Genomic DNA, 16,335 nt, shown 5'->3' on the forward strand with positions numbered 1-16,335 from the left:
TTTCATTCATGTTTTTTTCATGATAGCTTATCACGAACTAGAAAAAATATCTATTAGCAAAAAATGAGATGGAAGAACAATTTTGGAAAATTTATAGTCAAGAGCAATTGAAACAACAGAATGTTTTGATCACCTATTTTCCTGTTGTGTTTTAGGTTCTGAACCTCTTCCTGGCTTTGCTCTTGAGTTCATTCAGTTCTGACAATCTTGCTGCCACTGATGATGATAACGAAATGAACAATCTCCAGATTGCTGTGGGAAGGATGCAGAAAGGAATTGATTATGTTAAAAGAAAATTACGTGAATTTATTCAGAAAGCCTTTGTTAGAAAGCAGAAAGCTTTAGATGAAATTAAACCTCTTGAAGATCTAAATAACAAAAAAGACAGCTGTATTTCCAACCATACCACCATAGAAATAGGCAAAGATCTCAATTATCTCAAAGATGGAAATGGAACTACCAGTGGCATAGGCAGCAGTGTAGAAAAATATGTCGTGGATGAAAGTGATTACATGTCATTTATAAACAACCCCAGCCTCACTGTGACTGTGCCAATTGCTGTTGGAGAATCTGACTTTGAAAATTTAAATACTGAAGAATTCAGCAGCGAGTCAGATATGGAGGAAAGCAAAGAGGTAGGGATTTTTAAATATGAAGATATTTTGGTATTATGTATGCTTTAAACTATGAGACTATTTTAAAATTATATGTTTTCTTTCCATAAGAAAATAGGAAATATCTGTTGATACATTTCTGTGGCAAAATTGGTGATAGATATATTGATGATAGATTAAAATATAGCTAGACAAATGATATGCTGACTCATTTCTCAAGTATTCACCATTTTGAATTCTTGATAGTATTAATATGCAGATTAATATGAATTTTTCTAAGTTCTGAAAAATAATTTTAGATTTGTGAAAATGCCTCAGTTTATGCACTTTCTTCCGTATAATTCTCCCACAATGGTGGTTTTTGTATGTACTAGAAAAATACTTGGTGAGAGGGTAATTCCAATTCTGATTTTGTTCCATTCTTGGCTCTTATGAAATGCTTCATAAAATGTGATCTTATTTAGTTTGCACAGACATTTTTATTCATGGAAAATCTGATTGGGATCTTGGCTTGATATTTACATATAGTTTCATGTTTCCTGAAGTAAATAATTTTTTTAAGGAAGTGAAAGTAGTGATGAAGAATCATGCTGAAAATATTTTTAACCCCACTGAGCCCAGTGCATGCTGTCTGAAAAAACAAAAAGCCTTGATACATTTTAGAATGTAAAATTCTGAATTTTCCAACTATAGTAAGAGTCTTGGTGGTTTAAAATATTCTTTGATTTACCAGAAGAGTGTGAGTACCAGAGCGAGTATGTTTTTGGCTTGTTGATAGGTATAAGCGCAGAGTTGGGAGTAAAGAGAAGAAGGAATTTAAACCCTTGGTGTTTAATTCTTTACAGCTTTAGCTGTAGAGTCATTTCAATACCTTCCCACCATAGAGATTGTTACCTGGTTGTTAAAATGTATTATTTGGAGAAATTTTCAATTATGGCTTTATACCAAACTTCCTAAATGTAAACTCATAAACTAATAAAGGATTAGGACAGTACTCTAAGAGGGGAATATGTGCAGGTTTTAATCTTTTGGTATTTTACCTGGTGGTTCTACACTAGAAAACAAAAGAGAATTGACACAATTATCCAAGAATTCCAAATATTCCCACTTGAAATATCTTTTTAGTGTTCTGTCTTTAAGTTATTTTTGCCTGGTCATTTTCTTAACTGGTGGGATGGGATTATGCTGTTAAATATCACAAGTAGAGTAGTAAGAAATGGACGAGGCTTATTCTTATATATTCTTTTCTAAATGATTAAAAATTTAAAGAAAAAAAGGGAGCACTTTTTAATTTTTGGAATACCTAAATGAGTTCCTTTTTAGAGGGCAGACTAACCAAGTGGACCCAGAGGTGTTTAGGTATATGCACTAAATCCTCTTCTATTTTGTCTTTGCCAAATTTGTGTGATTCTTTGATAGCTTTCTGTACATTGTCTAGAGTATGTCATTTTACATTCATGTCATAATCATATATGCTTTAACTTTTATGTTATTTTGACTATATTTAATGTAATTCCTTTTCATACTTTGCGATTTTGAATGATTTTTCTTATAGAGTTTTAATAATGTTGAAGCCAGGCTTGAATGATTATTTTTCAAAGTGAAATTTACTAGTGCAGTATGGTGACCTTCACTGCTTACCATTCTTACTTCTCACAGGGGTAAAATCAAGTTGGAGCCATCAAGATGCAGCTCTGGTGTTTTTTAACCAGCCAGAGGCTCGGGCCACCAATTTACTCAGGTTACCCAAGCAAGTTGTACATATATAAATACGATCAGTTTGTAAATGAGTTTTGACTGGCCTGCATGCTACTCAGCTACATTCCTTGCCCATCCATTGGCAGTAAAATAAAAACATGAACAGCTGCTCTTATGCTGAGTCATAAAGCATGGTCAGGCAAGTCTGGCAACCCTAACTTTTTAAAAAAATGATTTAGCTGCTAATTTTCTTACATAGATTTTAATAAAATTATATTCAGTGAAAAGCAAAACTGCATGCCTTTATGGATTATTTAATTTCCATTTAACATCACAGAGTTTTGAACATGCCAAGGGCCTAAAGAAGAAATGTAGGTGTTCTGTGAAAAACTCACGCAGAAAAGCTTTCTCTCCCCTGCCCTCTTTTAAAAAAATATATAGCCCTAATAAGTGTGCTTTGTTGGTAATTTTTTGTTCAGTGGCATATTAAGTTTTTTTGAAGGGTACTCTGCAAGTTAAAGCAATCCCTTCTTCATGTGCAAACTTCCTAAAGGATGTTTTAATGTGCTAATAATGTAAATGAATTGGAAGGTTTATGTTTTAGCTGCTAGGAGCATGGGTACAATTTTTATCTGCTTCATTTTAGAAAAAAATGGCATCACTTTATTTAGCAAATTACCAAATTTTTTTGCAATTACAATACCATTCCCTTGGAGATTCTGTTGATATTTGTCTCTAAAACTCCCAAGACTGAAAGAAAAGGAAATAAATGTCTTTTGTCATCAGAAAATACAAAAGGTAGTCTTATAGGTGGTATGTTCATTCTGCAAATAGATCTGGATTCCACCTTCTTCATCCTGCTCCTCCTCTCTCCTTTGTGTTTTTTTCTCTTCTCTATTTCGTCCAGACCTGCTGGGAAACTTTCCCCTGAAGAATATTATTTAAATATATGTTTCACTGCAAATTCCTGTATAAGAAGAGAATCATTGTGAGCTCTTGCTCCTCGGGTGTTTTTTAAATGAAGGGACCTCCCTTGTCATGTGACTATGGCCATGAGGGTAACCCCATTTTGTGGGCTCCATTTGGTGGACCTTTTGTTTCCTGATTTGAAATCACAGTTTTGAGCTAAAATATGCTAACCAATTTGCTCGATTCAATTTAATTACTTTTGCAAGAAATGTTAATTAAATACTTAGTCACTTAGATTCAGTTTCCTCCCCTTTTGCCATTAAAACTACAAAACAGCCCTAACGTAAGCATATTTACCTCTTTGGAAGGAGCAATGATCATGCCATTCCTTGGAGCATTTTTCTATACTTTGGAACAAAATATTCACTCGCTGGCACTCTAGATTCGTGAAAGATAATGCCTTATATATTGGAGGAATGGTATCATATAAAATGAGACCGAAAATGTATAATTGCTCACAATTAAACACAGATACACATATACATGGGACTGGAGAGAATTATTTTTTCCTATTATGTATTAATTCTTCAGAAAAGCACGAGATATGACTCCTTAGAACAATGGCTTGTTTTTCCCAGTTTCTTGGAAAGAGGCAAGGTTGGTTTCCTTATTCTCTGGCTCTCCCATTTTCCAAGTTGCTGTGTAGAGAAGTATATGAGGGAAAGTGACAATCAGGTAGATTATCTACCACTGTATTTAGGAGATTCAACTGGAGTAAGTGTGGTGGAACATAAACTAAGTAGGAACTGATTTAAATTGACTTCGTTTATTCTCAACCCTCACATTATTATAGTTTCCAATTTCTTTGAATGAGTCTCTGATCAGGAAACATTGTCTGTTCACTGAAACAGTATACTGAATTCTAATGCAAGAGGTGGGAAGGGGGAGAAAGATATGTAGGGAAGGTTTGGGTAAGCAATGGTGGGATGGGTTCAATAGGAACCCATCTATGATTTTATCCTAGAGAATATATAGTCCTCAAGGGAAAGTTTTCCAGTGGGTTAGTGATTAAGAGGAAAAAAAGCTCTAAATATCCCTAATATTAGAACAAAGTGGGCCAAACATGTGTGTCTTTGGGGCACTGGTAATCTGCTGAGGGGTAGGGCAGCATGACATAAAAGTATTTGCCATCCCAAGAAAGATATTTAATATCCTGCTATTTATGAATTAGACAATTTTATAATGTATCCGTTATAAAGACAAATGTGATTTTCTAATGTAGTACAATGATAATGATACTTTTGATTTTGTCATCTTCCTTATTAAGAAGGTAACACCAACAATTCCTTTCTAGTAGTGATGTGTCACTTTGGCCTTAAGCCTATCCCAAAGCAAGGCTGACCATCACTTTCATTGTTCCAGTGTTAAGATTTTTCCCATAAAATATCCCAGAGCTCCTTAAGTATAGATTAGAATTAGGATTCATGTGCAATAAAGGATTGCCATTTTTGGAAACCAAAATTTTAGTTACATATGAAATACTTGGTTTAATCTATATTTGAATTATCTCTTTTTAAAACAATCCTAATTTCTTTTATTGACTCAGATTAGAATATACCTTCCTTTTTTCAAATAATATACAATCTTTACTAGTTACATTTTCTTAAAAATGTATCTTAACTTCATAGTAAGAAACAAGTGTGCCTATGAAAAAATTAATAGGAAGTAATACTTTCTCTCCCTTTTTCTGTTATGATTATTTTTAAAAATACTTTTACCTTCTGAAAGAAGGACAATTAGTTTAGTATGTTGATGTTTAATAATTTATCAATGAAGTGGAAAGTAAAATAAGTATAGTGTTTAAAAATACAAAGTGAAATATCGTCTCGATATTTATTAGATCATTAAGCAAAATATGATTCTGCTGTGCTTAACTCCTATGACTGTAACTACCCAGTACATAGAAGAATCCAGCAGATTTTTAATAGTAAGGGCCCTGTAATATGAGGTTTTCACTAAAAATAATGTTCAACTAATATTTCCACCTAAAAGTACTAAATGATTGCCAATGCTATTCATAGCAAACAAAAATTCACTATTCTTGTTTGATCTCTTTACTGTCCTGACACTGGAGTTCATTCATATTTTATTAAAGTTTAACTAGGTAAGGGCTACTCTAACAGTGTCATTCAGCCCATTTTTTCCCTAATAAATAAACACAGATTATAAAAAGGGAACCTAAATATCTAAATTTTACCAAAGAGAAGCATGGAACTTGTCAAGTGTAGAACTTGAAAGATAGAACTAGTTTTATTTCCAGCCGGTTAATATTTTGGTCTCTTACTCATATGGCATTTTGTAGTGAACAAGGCCTAGATTGGAGCATTTATAAGCAACTTTTACATGAAAGTTCTTCTTTAAGTATATGAGTATTAATAGTTCCATATAATGACGTACGTTTGACAGTTCTGAATTTGCACTGTAGTTACGATAGATCATAATTATGACTTTGCCTGAAGCTAAAGTTTTATATTCTTAATTTGATTCATTTGTTTTTATATGCTCTTTATACATTTTAATTGTTTTAATCAACATATTTTATAATATTAAGATATTTGCCTCTTATGTGATTTTAAGAAAGCAAAAAGAAAGCACTGAATTGATGTTATCTAGAAAGGTTTTATAAATCAGAATTTCTTGCCTACATCTCAGGATTATTGTTTAAAGTAAACTTTTTGTTCATGAAATATCCCAGTGTATATTTAGCTCTACTCTACATTAATACATATAAGAATATGAATATAACTTGAACTAATACTGTTTATGATCGTGAAACATGAGAATCAACAATATCACAAGCATTATTTTGAACCTACAATGTTTAATTACGTGTTACATCTACTAAATGTTTTAAATTGATAAAGATTGAGTTTACTTAAAAATCTTAGAGAAATTCTCTAGGGAATCCTGGCAAAATGGGGTACAGAAGACCTAGAATCGAGCTACTGACTCACTATGACTTTCGACAAGATGATTAAAACCACATTTCTTTCTCTAAATAGACACTGGATTGGTTGATGTTGAGAATTAATGTGCAGCTTAGCTTCTTTATTTGTAAACCAAGTAAAGCTATTCAAGTAATACATGTGACAGGTGGATTCTGTGCTGTTCTGTATCAGAGGAAAGATGGAGAAGGATGAGACTGCTTCTCCTTAAAGAGGTTCCCTTCACCACTGGGACTGTAGATCCATGTACATAGAGTGGAAGAAGGGAAAACAGGGTCAAAATGATTCAGTATTAGTTTCCCTGACTCTAGAGTTGAAGTACAATTTACTTTATAGACTCATCTTAGGTCTGAATAATTGGGAGCTTGGTGTTGAGACAGCATTCCTAATTCTAAGAACTATTGGTCATTACTTACACAATTCACAATCTTGAAGGATTTGTATTACTCTACACTTAAGTGAGACTACTATTTGTATTCCCTTGAAAGCAAGTATTACATAGGAGATGTTATAAATAGTTAGTAGTGTAATAAAAGAGTCCATGCAGGTCATCCGTTTACTCAACAAACATCCATTAAACACAAACATTGGTGATAGGTACTAGAGATACAAAGATGGCAAGAGCATGATCTTTGCCTGAAAAGATTAAGTCTGCTGAGATGTCTTCTAGAAACACAAAAAACTTTTTTATGTTGAACTTTGGAAAAAGTAATAACATGACCTTTAAATACATAAATATTTGACTTCAATAAAAAGACATCTATTAATTCTATGTTGCTACTAAGGCACTGCAGTAAATGAAAGGAGTGATAGTTGGTGTTACAGGGATCTTCTGGAAACTTTTGAACATTTTGAACCAAGATTCTCTGGAATATCTTGTCTGGTGACTTCTAATCACTGTCAAGGGCTAACCTTCATTCTTTTATGAAGAAGTTCATTCATTCATTCATTTTTTAAACAATATTTATTGAGTACCTGCAATATCCCCAGCACTAATGTAGGCTCTGATGCAGTCATTCACCAATGCCAGCCTGACCACATGGAGTATCCTGAATATGGATCATCATTTTTTCTTTGGGCCCGTCCTCAGGTCTTCCATCAATCTGTATTTGCAGTGTGATCCTTTTTCCTAAAAGGAATATTTTCCGATTCTTATTGTAGACTATCTTTAGTTAAGACAGATATCTCTAAGCTAATATCAGATATCGCATCCTGCAAATGATAAGATCAGTATTTTCGGGTCCCTAATATGTAACAACTTCATGTGAAATCAGATGGATTGGAATAAGAGGATAATTTAGTCATTTCTTAGTCAATTACATGCATATAACACAGCTACACTTATCAAAGAAAGAGTCTAACTGAAAGACAAAGGATAAGAAATTAGATGTCTGAAAAATTAGAATTGTAGTAAATCTTCTCACTTTGATATTTCATCTTAAAATAAAATATATTCAAATTTTAATTACAAAAATATTATAATTGAGCATCTGTCTAGTATTGTGATATACTTAATGAGTAGAAAAAGAAATCAACAGCCTTCCAGCAACGTATAATATATAATCCTTGATTTAAGTAATTTGGGCAAATTAAAAAATAATACTGAAGCTAGTTCTAAGAAGGCAGACATTTATGATGTTTATGCTTCTATCATTGGTGTTGTTAAATTACACAAGACAAAAGCATTTTCAATCTCATATATATCAGATATAAATGTTTCACATCATCAGTACCACTGTGCCAAGTAAATATTTTATTAAAAGAAAATTATTTTCATACAATAAAGGAACCATTTTCCCAGAGAAATCCGTATAATCCTTAGCCCAGATTTGAGAAGAATGCTCACATACTGACTATAACATCCATTTTATAGTAGTTCAACATATTTCAATGTTCATTTTATCATGTGCTTACCTCATCCCCTTTGTAAAGTAGCTCTTAGCAGCTCCGCCATTTCCTAATGTTATGCACTACTGGTAATAACATTGTAACAGGTTTGAGAATGCTGTGGCCCAAACTACTCTGATTCCATGTGGCACTCATACCTGGCCCTGTGTCATTCTTGTGGCATTTTAAGACCAGGTCAAGGTCTGGAATCTCTTCATTTATGCTGATCCCATAAACGACCTGACCTGGCTAAAGTGTGTTGCATTTCAAGATTTAAAACAACTTCTTTCTAGTATATATTGCTTTTGGTGGTATTTGATTTAACCTAAAGGAAAACAAAAGAACAACTAAAGATTCATTTCTGCCTGTATTAGCAGGATAGGGTAAGAGTGCCAGAGTAACAAGTAGTTTCCAAATGCACAATTAAACACAGGAGTGCATTGGCCAAAGAGAATGCAAAATATCAGCTCTTGCTATAAAGCTAACAATGTGCTGCTCTTTTCAGAATTAGAAAACTATAAACCATATTTAATAACAAACAGTGGTATATGTTTTCATGTCAATGAAAAGTGGATAAATTTAGATTGTTGCTGTTTATGTGCATTCGATCAAATCTTTTCTGCATTTGACATGAAAATACATTTGTGCAGCTTTTGTTGGTTGGGTCACAATTTTAGAATAAAACAAAAGATATCATTTGCAAACTACGTTACAAAAGCAAGATCACAGATGACCATACAACTCTGGCAGCTTACATAAGCTCTCTGCAGGATTTTATTTCAGAATCTCTACATGGGCTTACTCAAAAAATTAAGTTGTTGGCACCATATTTTTATTAAAGAAAAAAAATGCCGTGGTGCTGTATCTAATCTTGTGACCCTCACCTCTACTAAAGCAGACTGGCGTTATGTTTAAGATATTCTTAAATTACAGATCAAGGAAATGCAGACAGAAGACTTGAGGGCACGCCTTTTGAATTTTTATATTATAGATTAAAGAAAATGTTTTAAAAGCTTTTCTGTGGAATTGATTTTCAGAAGCTAAATGCAACTAGTTCATCTGAAGGCAGCACAGTTGATATAGGAGCTCCCGCTGAGGGAGAACAACCTGAGGTTGAACCTGAAGAATCCCTCGAACCAGAAGCCTGTTTTACAGAAGGTGAGCGAAACAAGGCATATATGCTCCTTAGACTTCTCTCAGCCGTCCATCTAGTCTCTCTCCCCCTCTCTTCATCTGTATCTGTCTAACAACTGCTCATTTTTTTTGTTTGTTCTTTTTCTATATCAAAACAAAGGTGATTTTTAAAAAGGTAAGATTTAATTTATGTAATCAGATATTCTTATTTTTGTGGATCCTGTTCATCTCTAAGAAATGCTGCTGAGTTTTTTGGTGGCCTCCTAGAATATCTAATAAAAGAGAACACCAAATAATACATATCTCTCTTTAGCTTTAAAAAAATAAAAGAAGAAATTTTTTAAAGTCAAAGAAATAATTTATTGTTTACTGTTTTGTCAAATAATAATGAGTACTAATTGATAAACGTCATGAGTACTAATTGATAACTGTGCACGAGTAACAGTTACCTGTATTTGTCAAGGTCAGATATTTTTTATTTGTACTGAATGATAATAGATAATAGATAATGAAATGCCAAAATATACTATGAGTTATATAATACAGGGCACGATGCATTGGCGTAATATCAACAGGATTCTCTGAAGAAAGCTAAAATTATGTTATTTGACGTATAGATCAGTTATCTCTTGGACAATAATGTTATGTATCAAACCACCCAAAGTTTCTTAGCATATAACAAAAAACACATATTTTTGCGCACAAGTCCATGGCCAGCTAGCTGGTTTTGCTGATCTTGGCTGGGCTCTCTCACAAGTCTGATGTCTTGGATGAGATAATTGAGCTGACTCAGCTCCACTCCACTCTTGTCTCATCCTGCACGCACTGGCCTGGGCTTGTTCTCATGGTGAAGGCGGAGGAGCAGAGAGGAAACCTAAATGCCAAGGACTTGTCAAAACCTTGTCATGTTTGCTTCTGTCCTCTTCACCTGGCCAATCCGGATCCAGCCTGGGGCTGCACTACTAATGATACAAAGAGACTTAAAAATTAGTGCAATACCACAGGGTATGAAATTCTTTACATTTCTTATATAAGTCACTCTTGTAGACACAGAAACGTTTCTCTAAAACCCTAGGAATCACTTCATTTTTAGCTCATTTTTTAGTTAACAGCTAGTTAACAATTCATACTATGTCTTAGCCCCAAATTCAATACTGTATAGTAATTGCTTCAATAAAAGTTTATTTTAATAATAATGACTGCCTTGAGTTGTTACTAGTAATGCTATTTTATTATAACTAATTCTAAAAATGTTTTATTTGGGTGATGTATGCTTATGTTAAGAACACTCAAGCTGTTTTATTTTAAACTTGAAGCTAATTTTTGTTGTTGTTAGAGCCATTGAGTTGATTCCAACTCCTAGTGACCCTGTGTTCAGCAGAGCAGAACCCTACCCAGTCTTTTTTTTCTTTTGGTGCCATCCTCTTACCTTCTGGGGCTATATCAGACAATGCTCCGCTGCTATTGACAGGGTTTTCATGGCCAGTTTTTTCAGAAGTAGGTGGCCAGGTCCATCTTCCTAGTCTGTCTTAGTCTGGAAGCTCCACTGAAACCTGTCCACGGTAGGTGACCCTGCTGGTATTTGCAATACTGGTGGCATAGCTTTCAGCATCACAGCAACACACAGCCACCACAGTATGACAACAGACGGATGGGTGGTGTGGTTCCCTGACCGGGAAATAAACCCAGGCTGCAGTCTTGAGAGCGCCAAATTGTAACCACTAGACTGTAAGGGCTGGCTTAAGCTAATTTTAAAAATAAGTAATTATACAGATGTTAGAAATCACAGTTGATGTCAATAGATTCTTTCAAGGTTATTACAGAAGATTATGTGCATACACATTGATTTTGGACTTAAATGCATTGGTGAAAATAAATTTTTAAATATTAATTGTCAATTTTTAAATAATTTCAGAGGGAGAGCTATTTGTTCGCAACAGTTATGAAGGAAGCTACATTTTTACTATTTCCTTCAAAAAATCTGCGTACATTTCAATGCAGTTATTTGGTTATGAAAAAATTTATGACTTCACAAAACATTCAAGTGGTATATCACAAAAGTAATTTCTGTGGTATTAGTTATTACTCTTTCCTAGACAATTAGTTTATTTTTAGGGTCACAATATATGCATAATAATAATTATACTATCAACATTTGTGTTTTGTAAAGTTTAAAAAAAACTTAAGTATGAAATATTACCAACATAATATTATAGAAAATAATAATGAATAATACATAGATACGCACTAACCAACTTTAACAGTTTGAATATTCTTGTCATTTTTGCTTCAGACTTTTTATTTAAGAGTAAAACAGATACAGATGAGGCCCGTTTTGTACCCCTTCCTTATTCCATTTGTACCCCTTCCTTATACCAATCCCTTCCCTCTCTCTCAGAGGTAAACCAGCATCTCAAATTCGGCATTTATCCTTCCCACTAACATTGGTCTTTTTCTATTAAACAGTGTTTGTTCAGCTCATATCCTCTTTAGGGGGAAAAACATCCCAACTAAATACAGTTCCATTGAATTCATTACAACAGATACTTTCAGGGCATGTAATTCTTCTTGATCTTTTGGGAGACAGAAATATGAAAAAAGTCTTGCCCTGAAAGAAATGACTAATATGCTATTTATTTCTTAAATAAGAAACTAATAACATTTAATAACACCATTAAATTTTCATGAAACAAAGGATATGATGTAGCTAATTGACATTATAAAGTAGCATCTGGTAAATATCTATGCAGTAAAGTATCATGCTCCTTCAAGATGAGGTTTCCGTTTTTCTATGAATTGAACAAGTTTCCTCTATCACGGTTAAAACCCTATCTCATGACTCCTTTCTCTCCCACACCCCAGCGCCCCTATATTCTACATGCTGCCAGGTCCTGTCAAGTCGGCAGTATCTTTTGATTTCTGACCACTGTCACCACCATTACCCTTGCTCTCACTTTTTTAACGTTCAGTTGATTGAATCTCATAGACTCTTAGCTCTTTCTTTGTCTTCTTTCTTCTATCTGTCCAATACTTTGTGTAGGAATAGATACTTCTAAATCAGTGTTCTCATCAGGTAAATCTTCTTGACTCCCAAATAAATCTTTCAATGTTTTCCCCATTAGCACATAAAATCCAAGTTCTCTAACAGACTCATTCAGGTCCTTTTTTCAGATTGGCTTTAAGCATCTTTTCTAGTCTTGATTCCTAATTCTCTCCTTCATGCAACTTCCAGACTTTTCTGTCACCAAGTTTTATGTATCATTGTTTCTCCATTCCTTTACAGCTCCGTGTACTAGACCTGATTCTTACTCATCCTTCAAAGTCTAGCTTCAAAGCTCAATATCAGAAATTAATCTGTGCCAATGAACTCCCACAATACCTTATCTTGTGATAATTGTTGCTTTTTATAACTACAGAATCTGTGGGCAAATTTCTCCTACTTAAAATGCACAGTCTTTTTAGAGCAAGGCCATATTTTACACATTCTAGTATTATAATTTGCCCAATACAATTCCCTGAATACAGCTCATATTCAGTGAGTATTTGTTGATGAGCCTTTAATTTAGTAATCCACAAGTTAAACAAAGATGTTTGTTACATTGTTGCTGATAATAGCCAGAATTAAAGCAATATAAATATTTAATAACAATGGAATAGTTATATAAATTCTGGTTAAGTCTGGTAATATTATTTAGAGAAGTATTGTGAAACTTTTCAAAATTCCATTTACTTGTAACAAGGAAATATTTATAGTATACTATTAAGTGAACTAATTAGAATTCAAATATATGTAATGTCCAAATATGAGTGGAATCACACTCATAGGATAAAGATAGGATGGAAATATCAACTTTTGGTGATTTTATTTTTCTCTCTATTTTTCTATAATATGTTTTTATAATGTAATATAATCCATTATAATAATTCCAAAAACATGAAAAAAAATATTTATTGAGTGAACGATTTAAAACAACCATATAGATGATTTCTATTTCTATAAGTGGAAGCCATCTTAAAAAATAAAGTTATTTACAATGGATCAGGTAATAATGTAGATGAATCTCCCTCCAACCCAAATGTACATAATCGAAGAGTAACTTTTTTTCTTCATTTACTTTGACGTATTTTAGACTGTGTACGGAAGTTCAAGTGTTGTCAGATAAGCATAGAAGAAGGCAAAGGGAAACTCTGGTGGAACTTGAGAAAAACTTGCTATAAGATAGTGGAGCATAACTGGTTCGAAACCTTCATTGTCTTCATGATTCTGCTCAGCAGTGGGGCGCTGGTAGGTGACATATGATCTGCTCCTTTACCTTTACCTGAAACCTTGTGCCCTTCCTTTCAATGAACCTCCTATTACCTATTTTTACAATAAGATGTTTAGGAGGATGAGAGACATTGTGTGATATTTTTAGCCCAGTATGAGAGGCTCAATAAATAGCAACTTTTATTGTTCTGGAGTAGGCCTCGGATTGAATCAAACTCAGAGCAGTATGGTTTTTTGTAATATTTAAAGAAAGATCTTTCTGACTTTAGTCATCAGAGACAGTGCTTATGAAGAATGACTACGTAGACAAGATATGGGATTATCATCTAATATATCAAATTGCTTAACACAAGCTCCATCGCTGCAGGGAACTCCCCTGTCTTGTACATGCTGGTTCATCAGTACCAACCACAGTGAATGGCAAATAGTAGACTAATTTTATTACTGACTACTAGCCAAGCGAAAGTGTTACAAATGTAATTTATGTCTGACTTTAGTCAATAGAATGGTCAATTTGGTTAAAATATTGATTTAATGGAAAGAGTGTGGCTCGTTTTCCGATCTGGTTATACAAATGTGGTTGCATTTCTTTTATTTTCTTGATAAGTCACAAGAGTGTTTGGTGAGTTGATTTCAGTAGGAGGATTAGGGCGTTGTATCTGGACGTCTCTCAGCCTGCCTCTGTTTTGACTAAGAATCCTGCATACTGCCATGTACTCAGAGCAGAGACGGTCAGCCTTGCGTTTTAATGCTGAGTAGAGGGAGAAGTGTGAGGTCTCCTCAGACACCAGTGCCCTTGCTGTAGTAGCTCTTGGTTCTCAACTACACCCAGTCAGAGCTCTCCAAAGTCACCAACATGCTGGCACAATGGCTGGCTTCTCAGGGGCTTCCAGCTTCAGCTACAAATTGAGCTGAAAAGCCTTTAGGCCCTTGTGTTGAGCTCTGGTCACAAGCCCAGATACCTCTTATCTCCAAAAGAGAAAAATTTCCTGTGTCCTTGATCCAGACCACCAGGTTATCCTGATTGATAGTTTTTCTTATAAGGGAATTGAGTTAGATAAAGGGCCTTTTCATTCCAGAAGGCCCAAGGGCTCCTACACATGAGTTCCCCTGCCCTTTCCAAAGAACTCTGCAAAATGATGGCAGAGGGGGCTTCCCAACATACACCCACACACATGCCTAAATTGAGCAGGAGAGAGAGAGGAGAAAGTGAAAGATCAGAATCTGTTCCCCTTTCTCCAGGCTAAGCGAGCTCCTTGCCTCACATGAGCGTTACTGAGAGGGTACATTCCAGTTACTCTGCACTGAACAAAGCAGATCTATTCGCAGATGATTTTCTACCTCCTGCTCTAAAGAGAAGCAGCTGGCAGTGTCTCAAAAATTTTAAGCTCCTTTGGGATACCCTGATACCAAAATTTAAAAATTATTTGAATTCATCGGTTGACTGAAATGCCCAGTCAACAGCCATTTGTGTACAGATAACTATAAAGCGAAATGCCACTATGGGAAACTGGAAGCCTTCCAGCCTTAGGCACCTGAGAAGAGGCTGGTAGAATGATTTTTCTAATAAGACATCAATTAGACACAGTTTATAGCAATGAAACTCAATGAAATTTTTTCACTTACAGGCCTTTGAAGATATATATATTGAGCAGCGAAAAACCATTAAGACCATGTTAGAATATGCTGACAAAGTTTTCACTTATATATTCATCCTGGAAATGCTTCTCAAGTGGGTTGCATATGGTTTTCAAATGTATTTTACCAATGCCTGGTGCTGGCTAGATTTCCTGATTGTGGATGTGAGTATTCTGCACTTTCTTCTTTCATTCCATTGGCATGTGATGGTACGTGCTAGTCCTAGCAATGGTGCCTGGCACATAGTGGGCTCTCAGTAAAGACTGCATGGGCCCAAATATAAATGATGATTCCCATTTTCCCGATGAGAAGATGCCCTAACATTTTTTTGCTGATTTAAATGCATATACTTTCATAGATGAAACCATCAAATGCCACCTTATTATATTTATTTAGTTTCAAATTAATATTTAAAATCCCACGTTATACAAAATAATATATTAATGTAGAAGTTTTGCTTTTTAACTCTCACATTTCACTTAATAACTGTATTTAAATTCTTCACAGGCATCTTTGACGTTAGTATCTCTGTCATCACCAGAGGCTGTTGAGAAGTGTTTATCTCACAGATGGATTACTAATTACAGAGAAATTTGAAAGTCCTAATAGAAGAGACACTTCTTGATTTGTATGATGGTAGAAACAGATTGGCTATGGACCAATTATTTAAAGGTTTTATTAAACTGCATTGGTGTTGAAAATAAAGTAAGATGGAGTACCAGAAATATAAGAGGCTTTAAAAAATTGAATATGAGGTTATTCCCTAATTTCTGAGGGAGAATTTTGAGGAAGATCTCACCTTTTATTCACAAATATAAGATCTTAACTGAACAAAAAATTTAAAAATCATTTTTATTTAGTTTTGGAGATTTACTTCTTAAATGCCTTTTAAATTAGTAGTTCATTCAGAATCGATAGAAAGGAACTTAAAGGCCTTTTATCTAGAAAAGACTAGGTGAGCCGATGAGGACAGAGGACTGTGGATGTGGGGGGGAGAGGACAGTATGATGCTCACCATCAACATAGAGGAGGAGGATGCTGGAATTTGCAGCAAAGTGCAATGTGTTAAATAGTGCATTTTAAAGATAATATTCTGTTGATTGTAATAGTTTCTTGGCAATTAAAGACATATTTTGATATATAAAATTTACGTTTCAAGCTAGCCAAAGAAAAAAAGTGGACC

The 16,335-nt window shown here is 34.3% G+C and overlaps 1 protein-coding gene across 12 annotated transcripts in view; it reads left to right on the plus strand.

Moving 5' to 3' along the window:
- SCN2A (sodium voltage-gated channel alpha subunit 2) overlaps positions 1-16,335 on the plus strand; it is an 81,871-nt gene that overhangs the window by 46,997 nt on the left and 18,539 nt on the right. For all 12 annotated transcript variants that reach the window (XM_004428245.3, XM_087435325.1, XM_087435319.1 and 9 more), the window contains 4 exons: positions 156-635; positions 9,151-9,271; positions 13,378-13,532; positions 15,143-15,316. In XM_004428245.3, coding sequence (XP_004428302.2) covers positions 156-635; positions 9,151-9,271; positions 13,378-13,532; positions 15,143-15,316 — 930 coding nt within the window. The remainder of the gene's footprint in view (positions 1-155; positions 636-9,150; positions 9,272-13,377; positions 13,533-15,142; positions 15,317-16,335) is intronic.

This window comes from Ceratotherium simum, chromosome 9 (genome assembly GCF_057802395.1).
Source record: "Ceratotherium simum simum isolate JZ-2026a chromosome 9, ASM5780239v1, whole genome shotgun sequence".
Classification (NCBI taxonomy): Eukaryota; Metazoa; Chordata; class Mammalia; order Perissodactyla; family Rhinocerotidae; genus Ceratotherium; species Ceratotherium simum.